Here is a 19,362-nt window from a genome sequence, read left to right on the forward strand (position 1 = left end):
ATTTTCAAAAGGAGCATGGTCAAAGAATTCGAAATAACGGATATTGGCCAAATGGTTTATTTCCTTGGTATAGAAGTAGTGCAAAGCGAGAAGGGAATCTTCATCTCCTAGAGCCACTATGCAAAAGAAATACTGAAGAAGTTTGGGATGGACAACGACAACCTTATGACAACTCTGGTTGAAATGGGATTGGAGTTGAGAAAGAATGAGCGAGGAGATGTTAACCCAACATATTTCAAGAGTCTAGTTGGAAACTTGAGGTATTTGACATGCATTAGACCAGACATATTCTATGGAGTTGGACTTGTTAGCAGGTACATAGAAACTCCTAACCAATCCCATCTAAATACAAGGAAGAGGATACTCTGCTATGTCAAGGATACCATCACTAATGGTATGTTCTATTCATCGAGAGGTGATTGCAAACTTATTAGCTATTCAGATAGCAATTGGGGAAGGGATCTTGATGAAAGAAAAAGTACGAATGGATTCACATTCTTCATGGGAGATATAGCGTTTACATGGTCATAAAAGAAGCAACCCATCGTATTGTTGTCGTCATGTGAAGCTAAGTATGTTGCTGTCGGCTCAGCTATTTTTCATGGTGTATGGATCAAGAATGTACTGAAGTATCAAGGATTTCTCCAAGATGACCCCACAAAAATCTACATTGACAATCAATCAGCGATTGCACTTGCGAAGAGTCCAGTCTTCCATGAAAGAAGCAAACATATTAAGATTCGGTATCATTTTATCAGGGAACATGTCAAGAAGAAAGAAGTGGAGCTAATGTCTTATAGAACGTATGATCATATTACTGATATTTTCACGAAGCCACTTAGGCATGATATTTTTGCAAGACTAAAGAAAATTCTAGGAATAATAAAGCCAGTAAAGTCAAGTTTAAGGGGGGATGTTGAATATTAAACTTGTTGTACTGCAGTGGAGACGTCGGCAGCCACCTCCACCAACCCTAGCTCACTTTTGTTAAATTGTTGAGCTACAGTGGACATGTAGGCAGCCACCTCCACCAACCTCTGCCCACCTCTGTTGAATTTAATCTCCACCTACCATCCCCATCCATGGCTATATATATATATGGAGATGTGTGTGTGTGTGTGTGTGTGTGTAATAAACATGTGGTGGAGAAGAGGGAGAGTAACAAGTGAGAGAAGAAGAAATTGTGTGTTTTGAGAGATTTTTTTTTGTATTTTTCATATTATTATTGAAATCAAAGAGTGTTTGTGTGCAATTGAGTGTTTTCTCACTGAGCTTCAATCACAACCAACGATTGAGCGAGTCCCCTCCTCCCATCAATCAGTATGCATACAAAGAATTAACTAATTAATTAAAAGCATAATGTTAGAGTGATTTAACTTGCTATCAACTTTGTCATGGATTCTTATTTAGGAAGTTTGTTAAAATTTCTTACTGTAGATGATGGAAATTAAATAATAATAAATAAATAAATAAATAAGCTACCTTCATAGAGACTGTGGACTTCAAGTGCCTTCCACGTGTCTTATTAGTTATCCCTATCAATTGTCTTCGCTAGCTCTTAGACCAAATTGTTTTTCAATCTTACAAGAGAAGCAAGGCAAGGGTACTAGGTAGTTGAAGTAAATGGTTGAATTAAGTACCAGATTGTCTTTTTGGTAACAAGTTTCATTCTCAAATATTTCCAAAGTTGTTTGGGTAACTTAGAGTCTCCCATAAATCTTTTCTTTGTTAGCCTCATTGATTTTTATTTTATTTTTTTGTTCTTAATGTACGAAATTCAATGATCATGTTAATTTATTACTTTGACACACATGTTTAGTTTTTCAAGAGCCCGCCCTTTACAATTGTCATATATTATCAACCACTAGTGTTTATTTAATAACCAATATTTTTTCTATCTAATAGAGTTAAGGCTCTTCGCATGCCTCTTTTCTTCTTCATGTGGTTTCCTTTTATTTTGTGACCTTTCCTCTTCCTATGGAATTTCCTCAAGGTTTCTATTCCTAAGGCCTTTTCATTTATTTCCCTTTCAATTATTTAATTTGTGTATTTGTCTCCATTGTGGTGTAATTTGTGGCTAAGGGAACTACTGAACCTTCTGCATCTTCTTTCCTTCCAAATCTTCTTTGCCCCCCGCCTCTTCAATTCACATCCTATGTCTAAGAGAGGCCATATTGTTGGAACATCTTTTTGTAAAGAGGGCGGGGAAGATCTTCACTAGTGACTAGTGACAGTTTTTTCGCAAGGTCTAAAGGCCCGTCTTTTCTCATCTAGGGATTCTTCCAATACTATTGACAATACTAAGGCCTTTGTTGACACATAGAAGCTTTCAATGGATGAAATGGAATGCCCACTAGCTATAACCAATGTTCTCACCTTTAACGACATTCCTCTCCTAATTTGACAATTTCATATCAAACACCCAAAAACTATTCCCTATGGATTTCTAAGCAAGATTTGCAAGTATTAGATCTTCCTACACTTGGGAGATTTTGTCTAACAGGAACTCCAATTATGTCAATCCCAAATTCCTAACTTCTTGATACTTTTGACTTAAAATTAGTTTGAATAAACAATCCAACTAGGATTTTTGTCAATCTTAAGGTAAATATTATGTCAAGATAATCATTCTTACGGTACGTTAATTTGTTCCCTTATATGTGTGTTATAATAAAAAATTCGTATTTGCATATGAGTTTCAAGTATCAGAAGTTCTAAGATCCAATCTCTTTATTGTTCAATGAAAAGAGAGGAGATAAAAGAGGAAGAAGGCATGCTACTAAACAAGGCTTCTAGGGAATGTAAAGAAATAGAAGAGAGAAAGTGTTTGAAAGAATTCTGTATTTCTCATTGATTTTCTTATAGCTTACATGCAGTATATATAAACACATTTTCCACTGATTTATTAATATTCAAATTCAAATTCAAATTCAAATTCAAATTCAAATTTAAATTCAAATTCAAGTTTGAAGTCTTCATAATCATATCTCCTAATCTCCAACAGTGATTTCAGTTGAAATCACTTGATCTTCTACACTCCCCCTCAATCTGAAGGGGATATCATGAATATTTAGATTGGATTGAACATCTTGAAACTTCTTTGGTGGTAATGGTTTAATTAGTTCATCTGCTAACTGATCACGACTAGAGATGAACTAAACTATTAACTGTTTGTGGTGGACTTGATCTCGAACAAAATGAAAGTCAATCTCTATGTGTTTTGTTCTTACATGAATCACAGGATTGGAAGTGAGATAAGTGGAACCAATGTTGTGGCACCAAAGAATAAGTGGTTGTCGAATAGAAATTTCAAGTTCAGTTAAAACTGACTTGATCCACATTAGCTCGGCTACAGTGTTTGCCAGTGTCTTGTGTTTAACCTTAGTGTTGGTACGAGGCATTGTTGGCTGCTATTTACAGCGCCACGAGATCAAGTTATGACCATGATAAATACAATAAGCACCCACATATCTTCTATCACCCCTATCTACTGTCCAATTTGAGTCTAAGAATGCATGAAGTTTGAAGTCTACAGCATTAGAGATTAGCAAGCCTTTTGAAATTGAATGTTTAAGATAACGAAGTATTCGCTTTACGACTTGCCATTGTGATTCAAGAGGATTATGCATAAAATTGTTGATCACTTTGTGGACTACAAAAGCCAAATCAGGTTGTGTAAATGCAAGGTATTACATATTGCCAACAATACTTCTATAAAGGCTTGCATAAGCACACGATTTGCCATCTATGGAAGTGAGATTGCAAGTAGAAGCCATTAGGCTACTGCATGGTTTGGCCTGATCCATGTTGCTCTTTTTGAGCAAATCCACTATGTATTTGCGTTAAGTAAGATAAAGACCTTCACTGCATCTAAGTGCTTGTACACCAAGGAAAAAGTTAAAAGGGCCCAAGTCTTTGATAGAAAATGCTTCTTTTAAGCAAAGAATTACTCGATTGATGGTAGCCAAACTTGATCTAATGATTAATATGTCATCCACATATATTAAAACATAAACACTTGTTGTTTTTGTTTTAAGAACAAATAGTGAAGTATCAGCTTTGCTTTCATAGAAGTGCAATGACTTTAGCTTGTCTGAATGTTTAGAAAACCAAGATCGAGGAGCTTGTCGCAGTCTATATAGTGATTTATGTAACTCACAAACATGACTTGGAAATTGAGGATGAATGTAGCCTTGTGGTTGAGTCATAAAAACTTCTTGAAGATCATTGAGCAAAAAGGCATTTTGCACATCAATTTGGTGAATGGGCCAATCAAGAGCAACTACAATTGAAAGAACAAATTTAATTGTGGCATGCTTAATAACTAGGCTAAATGATTCTGAAAAATCAATTCCTTCTTGTTGATGGAAGCCTTTGATGACTAGTCGAGCTTTATGACACTCAATAGTCCCATCAGCTTTTCTTTTAATTTGGTAAACCCAACGACATCTCACAATTTTTGTACCTAGTGAGTGTGGAACTAAGGACCATGTAGAGACCTGAATCTAGAAAATAAAGAAATAAATGAGAAAATAAGGAAAGGGAGGATAAAAAGGGGATTTCAGCAAGCTTTGTCGATGAGTCCCCTCTATCCGTCAACAAAGGCCCTTTAGTGGTTCATCACCAAATTTCAGAGCATCGTCGATGACGAGATCCAGAACGACCGAAAATATTAGGCAGTTCATCAATGAAGCCCTTTGTTCGTCAACGAACGGCCTTCAGTAGTTCGTCGACGAAGGTGCCATTCGTCGACGCATTTGACTGGGTCAAGGGGTCTATAAATAGAAATTTTGTTTGCTTCTTCATTAAGAAACATAATCTATAACGCCCCGAAACCTTAAACCCGGGTCCGGTACGTTATACCCGATAAAATCCCTGATAATCCATAATCCATAATATATGCAGCGGAAATATAACCATAATCTCCATATAACATAATATCGGAGTTTACTAATTCTAACTACCAACCATAATAAATTAATCATCCACTAGTATTCAAATATATACACGTCTCCAAAACATTATCCACTAATACTAGTATGTTTCACAACTATCCTTTCATAACCGACTTAAAACATAAAATATACATATCAGAATTAACATAAAAATATACCCTTTTTCTTATATCTTCAAATAAAATGTTATAAAATCTTGAGCTCTTAAAGCTCGATCTCGAGGAATCCTGAAAAAAAAAAGAATTCATATTCGGGTGAGACACATCTCAGTAAGGGAACAAACAATATATTAAACTCAGCATGTGGCCATCATGAGATTATACATATCATTTTATAATATTTGCAAATCATTAACATAATACTGAAAGTCATTTTCTGATCCTAAACAAACACATGCCAATGTTTAATCCACGAGATTACCCGAGGATAGGGGTGATTACCCGTCCATACAAGTAGCACCATTCTGCTCTGATATATTTAGCAACCCGAAAGTCACAATTTAAGCATACCAAGGCACTCACCTTACTCAGTAAGCCCTCAAGTGTTAGATTGATCTCGTACTCACGCATTCAACAATAGTTTACCGGCAAAGGCCCTAAGGATTGAGAATTCTACCCGCCCATACAAGTAGGTTCCCTCTGCTCTAGTGCGTTATGTCGCTACTGCCACATCTGAAGCTACTAGTGCACTCGCCTTACTCAGCAAGCCCTCAGGCGAAAGGTACGCCTCGCCCAATCGTAACATGTTCTACGTACATACATACTTTTATTATCATAATACATCATTCTATTCTGTCATTATACATTCATGCACATTCATTCATGTTCATAACTTAACTTTGCATTTCGTTTCACTTTAAGTGGCTCTTTCCCATTTACATCATTTACATTTTTCATTTCATTTCATTGTTACTTCATCATCATTTCATTGCATAACATTTCATTTCATTACTTCGTACTACAGCTAGTCTTTAGCCATCATCAGTTAGTTTACGTAGAAACGTGCTAAATCTGCTAACACAGCTCCTTTTAGCTGTCATCAGTTAGTCTACACAGAAGTGTGCTAGATCTGCTAACATGGCTCTCTTTCAACTGTCTTACATTTAAATGGTTGCATTTAACATACATACGCAACATTGTCCATATCATATTTTATTCTCAATGTTTTACTTACTTAGCCTGCATCTCATACATTTAACATATAATTTGCACAGATTCTCATGCCACACAATTTAGCAATAAAATTCATACACTGCCTGTAAAATAAGTCAACCAACATTTAGTGTTTATATACTGAAAATACCTTTCATTTCTTACTTAATTATCCTAAAAATATTTTTCCACTTTCATCAGTTCATTTTCGCATATACATATCTAATAAACAACCCTAAATTCGAAAGAAATATAATTTAAATAGTTGGCATTTTACCCATACCGAAACATATACACGTACATATAACACAATTTATTTTTTCATTAAATTCATAAAAATTCTGATTTAATATATATTTTTTCCCTTACCTGGTTTTTTGAACTACGCCAACAGGGACTCCGAAAAATACCTGCGGCGCTCACCCGGACCCTGAAATTAAATTCCTAACTCCAATAAATTATTCCTGAATAAAATTTTAATTTAATACTTCCTATGGCCATAATTCATAAATAAATAAATATACCCTTAAATTTAGCCAAATTGCTAAATTTCCCAAATCCCACTCTCGCTTTGGAGTAGGACCTAGAAAACCCCAATTGAAAATTTATCTACGTCAAAATGGCAACAACGACAACTAAGACCCCATGGTGGTGTCTGATCGTCGATTCAATAGCATATTTAACCAGAAATTGAGAAATTGGGGAAAAATTATCTTTCACCAGGAGCAGTGCCTAAGCCGTTCCCACGACAAATCTGCTCCAGTAGAAATGTCAGCAGCGGAACCAAGATTAAAATGGTACCTTCCGTTTCCCGATCCTTCGCAAACTCACCGAGTAATTCAGAGAATGAGAGAGATGGAGACGGAGGTGGCTGCGCGTGCTGAACGCAGGAAAGTTTGCAGAGGGGCGTGCCTGACTCCTTCTCTGTTCTTCTTCCTTCTTCTTTCTTCTTCTTCTTTCTTCTTTCTTCTTTTTCTTCTTTTATCTTCTTTTACTTTACTTTATATATATATTATATTAACGTACTATATAAGTGTATATATGTATATTTCTCTTCTTTCAATTAGTTTTTTTTTTTTAAATCTAATGTAAAAATATTTAATTTAATAACTAATTATTTAATTCATGTTATTTAATTTAATTTCTTTAATTTTAATTTAATTTTTTTCCCACGCCATTCCTTTTATTTATTTATCTGTTATTTTATTTATTTTTATTTTTCTAAATTATTTTAATCCCTTTAAATTTTCGAGTCTTTACATTCTCCCCTCCTTAAGAAATTTCGTCCTCGAAATTTGTTACTCGGTCTTTCATTCCCATAATTTTACAATTTACTATACCCCATACTATTCAATAAATATGTCTCCCAAATAAATTTTTGCATCATCAATAATTAAATAAAATCATCATCAACTTCAACATAAATTCATACCTGCCCTCTTGGCTTTATCTGCCTCATCCAGGACCATCGTATAACCACATGCTCGTCCACCTGTACCTAGTGGTATCTCCTGATTTCTCCTAATACCATAACTTCATACTATACATTTCCATATACTCCAATTGAAATATCAAACACCCAAATTGACCACAAACCATTTAATCACATCAATTAAATTATTCTCCTTCAAAGATTTTTCTTCCTAGATCAACCAACCTAACCTTCGAGTTCAAATTCCAAGTTCGAATTTCTCTACTCGGAAACATCACCATCGATGGATTTACCATGATTTTCTAAAGCTAGCAACTTCTTCAGAAAAACACAGAAGACCATCAAGGGATTTCTGCCCTCAAGCTTATGAAACACAACTCAGAATTCCTAACGGTATCTTAATCTACCCATTCATATCCTTATCGCAACTCAATCCTATACTCTGGTATAAATCCTTCCTAACCTAAAACTCTAATATTTCTTTATCCAAGCGATGTGAATCTAATCACACTTCTGGCTGGACATTGCTCTGATACCATCTGTAACGCCCCGAAACCTTAAACCCGGGTCCTGTGTGTTATACCTGATAAAATCCCTGATAATCCATAATCCATAATATATGCAGCGGAAATATAATCATAATCTCCATATAACATAATATCAAAGTTTACTAATTTTAACTACCAACCATAATAAATTAATCATCCACCAGTATTCAAATATATACACGTCTCCAAAACATTATCCACTAATACTAGTATGTTTCACAACTATCCTTTCATAACCGACTTAAAACATAAAGACATAAAACATAAAATGTACATATCAGAATTAACATAAAAATATACCCTTTTTCTTATATCTTCAAATAAAATGTTATAAAATTTTGAGCTCTCAAAGCTCGATCTCGAGGAATCCTGAAAAAAAAATGAATTCATATTTGGGTGAGACACATCTCAGTAATGGAAGAAACAATATATTAAACTCAGCATGTGGCCATCATGAGATTATACATATCATTTTATAATATTTGCAAATCATTAACATAATACTGAAAGTCATTTTCTGATCCTAGACAAACACATGCAAAAGTTTAACCCACGAGATTACCCGAGGATAGGGGTGATTACCCGCCCATACAAGTAGCACCCTTCTACTCTGATACATTTAGCAACCCGAAGGTCACAATTTAAGCATACCAGGGCACTCACCTTACTCAGTAAGCCCTCAAGTGTTAGATTGATCTCGTACTCACGCATTCAACAATAGTTTACCGGCAAAGGCCCTAAGGATTGGGAATTCTACCCGCCCATACAAGTAGGTTCCCTCTACCCTAGTGTGTTATGTAGCTACTGCCACATCTGAAGCTACTAGTGCACTCGCCTTACTCAGCAAGCCCTCAGGCGAAAGGTACGCCTCGCCCAATCGTAATATGTTCTACGTACATACATACTTCTATTATCATAATACATCATTCTTTTCTGTCATTATACATTCATGCACATTCATTCATGTTCATAACTTAACTTTGCATTTCGTTTCACTTTAAGTGGCTCTTTCCCATTTACATCATTTACATTTGCCATTTCATTTCATTGTCATTTCATCGTCGTTTCATTGCATAACATTTCATTTCATTACTTCATACTACAGCTGGTCTTTAGCCATCATCAGTTAGTCTACGTAGAAAAGTGCTAAATCTACTAACACAACTCCTTTTAACTGTCATCAGTTAGTCTACACAGAAGTGTGCTAGATCTGCTAACATGGCTCTCTTTCAACTGTCTTACATTTACATGGTTGCATTTAACATACATAAGCAACATTGTCCATATCATATTTTATTCTCAATGTTTTACTTACTTAGCCTGCATCTCATACATTTAACATATAATTTGCACAGATTCTCATGCCACACAATTTAGCAATAAAATTCATACACTGCCTGTAAAATAAGCCAACCAACATTTAGTGTTTATATACTGAAAATACCTTTCATTTCTTACTTAATTATCCTGAAAATATTTTTCCACTTTCATCAGTTCATTTTCGCATATACATATCTAATAAACAACCCTAAATTCGAAAGAAATATAATTTAAACAGTTGGCATTTTACCCATACCGAAACATATACACGTACATATAACATAATTTATTTTTTCATTAAATTCATAAAAATTCTGATTTAATATATATTTTTTCCCTTACCTGGTTTCTTGAACTACGCCAACAGGGACTCCGAAAAATACCTGCGGCACTCACCCGAATCCTGAAACTAAATTCCTAACTCCAATAAATTATTCCTGAATAAAATATTAATTTAATACTTCCTATGGCCATAATTCATAAATAAATAAATATACCCTTAAATTTAGCCAAATTGCTAAATTTCCCAAATCCCACTCTCGCTTTGGAGTAGGGCCTAGAAAACCCCAATTGAAAATTTATCTACGTCAAAATGACGACAACGACAACTAAGACCCCGTGGTAGTGTCTGATCGTCGATTCAATAGCAGATTTAACCAGAAATTGAGAAATTTGGGAAAATTTTTCTTTCCCCAGGAGCAGTGCCTAAGTCGTTCCCACGATAAATCTGCTCCAGTAGAAATGTTGGTAGCGGAACCAGGATTCCAATGGTACCTTCCGTTTCCCGATCCGTCGCAAACTCGCCGAGTAATTGAGAGAATGAAAGAGACGGAGACGGAGGTGGCTGCGCGTGCTGAACGCAGGAAAGTTTGCAGAGGGGCGTGCCTGACTCCTTCTCTGTTCTTCTTCCTTCTTCTTTCTTCTTCTTCTTTCTTCTTTCTTCTTTTTCTTCTTTTATCTTCTTTTACTTTACTTTATATATATATATATATATATATATATATATATATATATATACATATATATATATTTATATATTATATTAACTTTCTATATAAGTGTATATATGTATATTTCTCTTCTTTCAATTAGTTTTTTTTTTTAAATCTAATGTAAAAATATTTAATTCATCTTATTTAATTTAATTTCTTTAATTTTAATTTAATTTTTTTCCCACGCCATTCCTTTTATTTATTTATCTGTTATTTTATTTATTTATTTTTTTCTAAATTATTTTAATCCTTTTAAATTTCCGAGTCTTTACATAATCTCTCTCTCTCTAAACCACGCCCACACTTTCTCTCTCTCTCTCTCTCTCTCTCTCTCTCTCTCTCTCTCTCTCTCTCTCTCTCTCTCTCTCTCTCTCTACGAATTCTCGCCACTCATTGACAGATTCAACAATCAAAAGTTATTACGAGAGTCTAGGGGAGATTCTCTGCAAGTCTAGTGGAATAGATCCTTGATCTGAGCTTTTCGGGCATTACTCCAAAATCAGGGTAAGTAGGTTATTTTAAGTCTTTGTGGTTGTTGTGAACTATAGGAAGGCCTAGGGAATGATTAATGCATGGTTGCTCATCTAGAGTTTGTGTTGATATATTTGGGGAAAATGTGGTTTCAAGATTTTGAACTACAATTGTCGTAAGGCATGGAGTTTGGGGTTTCCAATGGGCTTTCTTGTAAGTCAGGTAAGGGGATTTGTCTTACATCAGTTACTTTTGAAATCTAAATCGGTTAAACTATATTTTATGGTTTTCGAAAAATTAGGGTTTTGGGGTATGGTCTCCATTTTTATTTAAACTTATATATTCTTATTATATTAAAGGTTGGAGATGCTTGAACCCTTGTTTTTAAACTAAATGATATTTTTTGAACCATTTATTATATTATAGCATATTTAATCAAATGAGTGTGACGTGGGATGGTAAATGTGAATTAGCTGAACTAGTGAAATATTTGTATGAGATATGGGAACTGGAGTTCCAAATTGTTTTCAAGAACTATGGAAAATGAGATGTCGGTTTAAGACTGAGGCCTGTGAATGCCTGGTAATGTCGATGAATGAATCAGTTTGTGAAAAATACTAGAATTGGTTAAATGTTTTATGGAATGAAGATAGGTTACTGTGCTTTCATTATAAATTGTATATATGATGTATGAACCACCTGAGGAACTAGTTACTATTGGAGCACAGTACCATTGCTAGTGGGTGATACAGTGCAACCCACACCTTATTGTTAAGGGGGGTATCTGAAAAGTCGATTGGTGACTGGCTCTGGTGTATGATTCAGGGTGGGTTTGACCAAAGCGGACTTGTAACATTGAAATGATTAGACTAGTTGGCCTCCAGAGCTAGATTAGGTCTACAGACCGCATAACTCGTACCATAGGGGAAGTAAATAGGGTTCATGTGGTGTTCCAAGGTAGGGAGGAGTTTGATATGCATATACATGATTTAAAAACAAAATGGACAGAATTACAGCTTTGAGTATCGAGCCGAAGGATTTGCAGTGTATGGGCATGTATCCTACCCCAACCTTGGGAACTCTCGCTTGTAATGAGCCACACTATCTTTTACAGGAATTATATACATATCTTCGATATTACAGGGTTTAGAATATTTTAAATGCGTAATTCATTTTACTTAAACTTACTATTGTCTTCTGTTGGAATAAACTCATATGATCACACACTAATGTAATCTAATCCACCTTACTAAGAAGTTTTTCACCCCAATATACAAATCTTGTTTCAGGTCCTACAAGAAACCGAACCTAGCATTCTAGAGGATTTTGGAGCGTAGTGTTTTGTGAGATTTGTAAGTACTGGACTATGGTCAGGTTATCTTTTTGGGATTGTAATAGAAACATTGGAAGTATTTATGTAATAGTATTAACTTAGAACTCTGGTATGGTATTTTAAGAATGAAACTTTTTAGCTGCTTTATTGTATGTTGTTTATGGAAAGGGCAACCGCAAACCCTTCGAGGTCGAACCCTCTTATTTATAGTATCAGAGAGTATTTTTTTTTTTTTTATGTTATGTTTTCTAGCACTCCGAGCCCATGTGGAGGGTCGAGGCGTTACAGTTGGTATCAGAGCAAACCAGATTGTTAGGTTTTGTAGACTTGGTTAGACGAGGTTAGGAGGTCATACTAGGGTATAGGAAGATAGGAGCGAGTAGAATGGGAATGTTGAGTTTTTCTTCGTAAGCCTGGAGACAGAAATCCATTGGTGGACTTCTGTGTTTTTCTGGATCAGTCGATGGGTTCAGAAAATCATGACAATCCATTGATGATTTTGTTTCCGAGTGGAGGGGCGGAACTTGAGTCAGAATTAGGGTATTAACCTGGCAAAGTATGTCGTCATTAGGGAGGATAAGTTATTAAAGTAAATCAAATGGTATTGTAGTTGTAGCAGGTATATAAGTACTAAGATTCTAGACAATTTTCTTAATTGTCTCTTCGGGATGGAGTCTAGGGATAATACTGCCAACGCTGGAGGCATTAGTAGCGAGGGAGCTGCCCATGAGGGTGGCAGTGACTCTATAGTAGCGTTTTGGGACTTCGTCTAGCAATTTATGACAGAGGTTAGGCGAAATGCGAGGAGGCAGGACCGTCCCACGACTGAGCTAAGAGGTTCTATTGATCAGTTCACCCGACTAAAGCCTCCTACCTTCACAGGGAGTACAGATCCAATCCGTGCAGAGAATTAGATTCGGGAGATCGAGAAGATCTTGGCTATTTTATGTTGCATAGATGAGCAGAAGGTGCTCTATGTGGCATTCAAGTTTACTAGAGAAACCGAGAGATGGTGGGAATCGGTGAAGCTGCTTGAGGCACAGACATTAGTGTCGGTGGTGATGACATGGGGTTGTTTCAGAGAGGTGTTCTTTGAGCGATACTTTCCAGCCATGGTCAGGAATGCGAAGATGGAGGAGTTTATAATCCTGACTTAGCGGCAGTTGATAGTGCAGCAATACGCTACCAGATTCATGGAGTTGTCTTACTTTGCTTCGCTTATGGTACCAGACGAGGTGAGGAAAGCTTGTAAATTTAGAATGGTCTGAAGAAGGAGATCCAGAAGCAAATGGAGATACTACAGATTTAAAACTTTGCTACGCTAGTGGATAAGGCCACTGTGGCAGAGGAGAGCCTACAAGAGGATACAAAGGTTCAGATTCCGAAGAAGAGGCCAACACCTTCTAGTTCATATTCAGGTGCGAGGTAGAGTTCTTGGAGGAAGTATGAGCACGATAGAGGCCAGCATCTAGATATAGGTGCTAGGGCATTTCAGGGTACCACATCACACCATGTTTGCCCTAGGTATAGGAAGTGGCAGTCGGGAGAATGCAAGGACGGACCAAGTGGTTGCTACCGATGTGGTCAGCCCAGACATAAGACGCAAGAGTGTCGCATGCTATCAAATTTTTAACCTCTACAATAGCAGTATCGTGGTGATAGCCAGGCACCATGTGGAAACTACCAGAAGGGTATAACTCAGGCGATGGTATATTCTTTAATTCCTAGAAATGTTGAGAACGCTGCTGACGTGATGAAAAGTACTATTTCTATTTTGTTAAATAGTGCCACTGTATTATTTGATTCAGGTGCAACACATTCCTTCATTTCTCATGAATTCATTAAGTTATGCGGGGTAGAACCACAGTCGTTAGATGTTGAGTTAGAAGTGGTCACATCAACAGGGGCAGGGATAGTGTGTAACAAAATAATCCGAGACTGTCTAGTAGAGATTCAGGGGAGAATGATACCTGTTAGTTTGGTTATATTTGATATGCATGGCTTTGATCTTATTCTGGGTATGGATTGGTTAGCATCCAGTTATACGAGTATTGACTGCCATAGGAAGGAGGTAGTGTTCCGACCTCTTGGGGAGTCAGAGTTTATATTTGTTGGGTTGTGTGTGCACTCTGCACCATGGATCCTTTCGGCCATGCAGACGAGGAGATTACTTCTAGAAGAATGCTAGGGTTATTTAGCATTCATAAAATAGGCATCGAGGGAGGAACGTAAACTGGAGGATATCCCCATGGTGGGGGAGTTCTCAAATGTGTTTCCAAAGGACTTGCCGGGATTGCCTCCTGATCGTGAGGTGGAGTTCGCTATAAGGTTGACTCCAGGCACGGCATCGATTTCAAAAGTTCTGTATCGTATGGCTCCAGCAGAACTAAGGGAATTGAAGGAGCAGCTACAGGAGCTACTAGATAAGGGTTACATCTGACCGAGTGTTTCACCCTGGGGAGCACCAGCATTATTTGTAAAGAAGAAGGATGGGTCGATGAGGATGTGCATCGACTACAAAGAGATTAACAAGGCGACAGTGAAGAACAAATACCCGTTACCCTAAATAGATGATCTGTTCGACCAGTTACAAGGCACATATGTTTTCTCTAAAATCGATCTGCAATCCGAGTATCATCAGCTGAAGATGAAAATGGAAGACGTACCAAAAACTGTATTCCAGACTAGGTATGGCCACTATGAATTTCTGGTTATGCCTTTCGGATTGACCAATGCTCCTACAACATTTATAGACTTGATAAACAAGGTGTTCCATAAGTATCTAGATCAATTCGTGTTCATTTTCATTAACAACATCCTAGTTTTTTCAAGGAGTCCCAAGCAGCATGCAGTTCATTTGAGGTTGCTACTTTAGGTACTTAGGGAGAAAAAGTTGTTTGCAAAGTTTAAGAACTGCGAATTGTGGTTGGAGCAAGTGGTATTCTTAGGGCATGTAGTGTCCAAAGAATGGGTGTCAGTGGACCCAAATAAGATAGAAGTGGTGGTGGACTGGACGAGATCGAAGAATGTTCAGGAGGTTAGGAGTTTTCTGGGTCTTGCAAGATACTACCGATGGTTCATAGCAGGGTTCTCCATACTATCAGGCCATTAACATGACTCACAAGGAAGAATGTAAAGTTTGAATGAACTGATGAGTGTGAGCAGAGTTTTTAGGAACTAAAGTAGCAGTTGGTTACTACACCAGTTCTGACTATTCCATCAGGGGATGGTGGATTTGTAATCTTCAATGATGCATCTAAGAAGAGTCTTGGGTGTATTCTAATGCAATAGGGAAAGGAAATTGCTTATGCTTCTCGTCAACTGAAGGAGTACAGTAAGAACTACCCGACACATGATATGGAATTAACAGCGGTAGTGTAAGCATTGAAGATCTGGAGGCACTACCTGTGTGGTGAAAGGTGCGAGGTTTTTACCGATCATAAAAGTCTTAAATACTTTTTCACCCAAAAGGAGCTGAACATGAGGCAGAGGAGATAGTTGGAGCAGATAAAGGACTACGATTGTACCATTAGTTACCACCCAGGAAAAGCTAATGTGATAGTTGATGCTCTAATCCAGAAGTCAGTGGATGCGTTAGTCTCAGTAGTGGGTGTTTAGCATCAAATTGGTATGGACCTAGAAAGGTTAGGCATGGAGTTAGTGAAGGGGAATCATCAGGCTTTCATTACTAGCTTGGTAGTGCAGCCGACCTTACGGGAAAAGATCAGAACAGCTCAGATGAAAGAATCAGAGCTGGTCGAGGTTATAGAGGGAGTGCAGAATGGGTTAAAACTGGATTTCAACATCTCAGATGATGGGATGTTGAGATTCCATACCAGGATCTACATATCGAATGACGCCGAGATCAAGCGGGTCATTCTAGATAAGGCACATTGTTTGCTCTACATAGTACATCCAGGAAGTACAAAAATGTATAGTGATCTATAAGAATCTTTCTGGTGGTCTAGTATGAAAAAAGAGATCGCCCATTTCATAGAACAGTGCCAGACATGCCAGCAGGTGAAGGCCGAGCACCAGAGGCCAACTGGACGATTGCAACAACTTCTTATCCCTAAATGGAAGTGGGACCACATTTCCATGGACTTTATCACAGGTTTGCCATTAGCACTTCACGGGTTGAATGCGATTTGGGTTGTGGTTGACAGATTGATGAAGATAGCCCATTTCATCCTAATTAAAGTCAGTTGTTCCATGGATAGGCAGGCAGAGCTATATGTTTAGGAAATTGTCAGATTGCACGGGTTACCAGTGTCTATTGTTTCAGATCGAGACCCATGGTTTACTTTCTAGTTCTGGAAGAGTCTTCAGGAAGCGTTAGGATCTCAACTCACATTTAGTATAGTGTTTCACCTGCAGACAGATGGTCCATTAAAAAGGACCATCCAGATCCTAGACTATATGTTACAGGTGTGTGTACTGGATTTCAGTGGCAATTGGATCAGATATCTACCATTAGTTGAGTTCGCCTACAACAATAGTTATCAAGCCAGCATCGAGATAACACCGTATGAAGCACTATATGGTCGGAGATGCCGATCTCCATTATATTGGGATGAGGTCAGTGAGCAGCAAATTTTAGGGCCAGAGTTTGTCCAGCAAGCCGCTGAGAAGGTCCAGGTTATCAAGGAGAGAATAAAGACAGCTCAGAGTCGGTAGAAAAGTTATGCGGATACTCACCGACAGGAGCTAGAGTTCAAGATAGGTGATGCTGTATTTTTTAGGATTGCCCCGATGAAAGGGTAAATGATATTTAGGAAAAAGAGGAAGTGAAGACCTAGGTACGTCGGGCCATTTGAAATCCTAGAAAGAGTTGGTTCGATGGCGTACAGGATAGCATTACCCCCAGCACTGTCTAAAATCCATGACGTATTCCATGTGTTCATGCTTAGGAGATATATCCCAGATATTTCACATGTAATCAGTTATGAATCTTTGGAGCTCGGAGATACCAATTCAGATCCTAGATCATAGAGTGCAGGAGTTACGTACGGAGAGAATTCTGTTAGTAAAGGTACTGTGACGTAATCATGCAGTGGAGGAAGCTTCATGGGAATTAAAGTTAGAGATATTTTAGAAGTATCCATAGTTATTCAGAGATGCTCAAAGCTAAACAAGTGAGTAGAGTGGTAAGTAAGTGTCAGTTTATATATATAGTGTTTAAAGTAGGTTTGTTTATAGCTTGGTGTATGTTTGGTCTTCAGGAGAGTTTTGTATGCATATTGTAATCTCTCGAGACAGTGTATGTAACCATGATATTCCTTCACCATAAGTGAGGGTAGGTAACAAATTTGGGACGGGGCTACTATGTGGGTAGCTATTGACTCTTCGGTAAAGATGGATTATGAGATAAAGAGGTAATTGGCATTAGTTAACAAATTTTGAGGACAAAATTTCTATAAAGAAAGGAGATTGTAGAGACCCAAATCTGGAAAATAAAGAAATAAATGAGAAAAGAAGGAAAGGGAAAATAAAAAGGGGATTTCAACAAGCTTCATCGATGAGTCCCTTGTGTTCGCCGACGAAGACCCTTCAGTGGTTCGTCGCCAAATTTTAGAGCATCATCGATGAAGAGATCCAGAATGACCGAAAATATTAGGCTTGGAGTTCATCAACAAAACCCTTCAATCGTCGACGAATGACCTTTAGTAGTTTGTCGACAAAGGCACCATTCGTCGACGAATATGACCAGGTCAAGGGGTCTATAAATAAAAATTATGTTTGCTTCTTCATTAAGAAACATAATTTCTATCTCTCTCTCTCTCTCTCTCTCTCTCTCTCTAAATCGCGCCCACACACTCTCTCTCTCTCTCTCTATGAATTCTCGTTGCTCATTGACAGATTCAACGATTGGAAGTTACTACGAGGGTCTAGGGGAGATTCTCTATAAGTCTAGCGGAACAGATCCTTGATTTGAGCTTTTTAGGCGTTACTCCAAAATCAGGGTAAGTAAGTTATTTTAAGGCTTTATGGTTGTTGTGAACTATAAGAAGGCCTAGGGAATGATTAATGCATGGTTGCTGATCTAGAGTTTGTGTTGATCTATTTGGAAAAAAGTGGTTTCAAGATTTTGAACTACAACCACCGCAGGGCGTGGAGTTTGGGGTTTCTAGTGGGCTTTCTTGTAAGTCAGGTAAGAAGATTTGTCTAACATCAGTTACTTTAAATATGAACCAGTTAAATTGTATTTACGGTTTCGGAAAAATTAGGGTTTTGGGTTATGGTCTCCATTTTTCTTTAAACTTATATATTCTTATTATATTAAAGGTTGGAGATGCTTAAACCCTTGTTTTTAAATTAAATGATATTTTGCGAACCATTTATTATATTATAGCATATTTAATCAAATGAGTGTGACATGGGATGGTAAATGTGAATGAGCTGAACTGGTGAAATATTTGTATGAGATATGGAAACTAGAGTTTCAAATTGTTTTCAGGAATTGTGGAAAACGAGATGTCGGTTTAAGATCGAGGGCTGCGAATGCCTGGTAATGCCAATGAATGAATAATTTTGTGAAAAATACTGGAATTGCTTAAATTCTTTATGGAATGAAGACAGGATACTGTGCTTTCGTTATAAATTGTATATATAATGTATGAACCACGTAAGGAACTGGTTACTATTGGAGCACGGTACCATTGCTAATGGGTGATACAGTGCAACCACACCTTATTGGTAAGGGTGGGTATCTGAAAAGTCGATTGGCGACTAGCTTTGGTGTATGATCCAGGGTGGGGTTGACCAAAGCGAACTTGTAACATCTAAGTGATTAGACTGGTGGGCCACCAGAGTTGATCGGGTCTATGGACCTCACAACCCATACCATAGGGGAAGTAAATGGTGTTCATGTGGTGTTCCAAGGCAGGGAGGAGTTCGATATGCATATACATGATTTAAAAACAAAATGGGTGAAGTTACAACTTTGAGTATCGAGTTGGGAACTCTCACTTGTAATGAGCCGCACTATCTTTTATAGGAATTATATGTATATATATATATATATTTATATATTTATATATTTATATATTTATATATATCTTCTATATTAAAGGGTTGAGAATGTTTTAAATTCGTAATTCATTTCAGTTAAACTTACTATTGTCTTCTGTTGTAATAAACTTATATGATCACACATTGAT

At 37.1% G+C, this 19,362-nt stretch overlaps 1 protein-coding gene across 1 annotated transcript; it reads left to right on the top strand.

Moving 5' to 3' along the window:
- The first annotated feature begins 15,853 nt into the window (after nt 1–15,853).
- On the top strand, nt 15,854–16,879 carry LOC131155941 (uncharacterized). The gene is made up of 4 exons (XM_058109394.1): nt 15,854–16,075; nt 16,171–16,222; nt 16,317–16,402; nt 16,580–16,879. The coding sequence occupies exons 1-4, from the start codon at nt 15,854–15,856 to the stop codon at nt 16,877–16,879; spliced, it is 660 nt and encodes a 219-aa protein (XP_057965377.1).
- The last annotated feature ends 2,483 nt before the right edge of the window (nt 16,880–19,362 follow it).

The sequence above is a fragment of the Malania oleifera genome, chromosome 5 (assembly GCF_029873635.1).
Source record: "Malania oleifera isolate guangnan ecotype guangnan chromosome 5, ASM2987363v1, whole genome shotgun sequence".
In the NCBI taxonomy this organism is placed as follows: domain Eukaryota; kingdom Viridiplantae; phylum Streptophyta; class Magnoliopsida; order Santalales; family Ximeniaceae; genus Malania; species Malania oleifera.

Excerpts from the sequence above, each read along its gene's own strand:
- LOC131155941 (XM_058109394.1), top strand. The coding sequence starts at position 15,854 with ATGGAGTTAGTGAAGGGGAATCATCAGGCTTTCATTACTAGCTTGGTA. Across the intron at positions 16,076-16,170 it reads ATGACGCCGAGATCAAGCGG|TATGAAAAAAGAGATCGCCC; the intron begins GTCATTCTAGAT and ends CTGGTGGTCTAG. Across the intron at positions 16,223-16,316 it reads AGTGCCAGACATGCCAGCAG|GTTTGCCATTAGCACTTCAC; the intron begins GTGAAGGCCGAG and ends ACTTTATCACAG.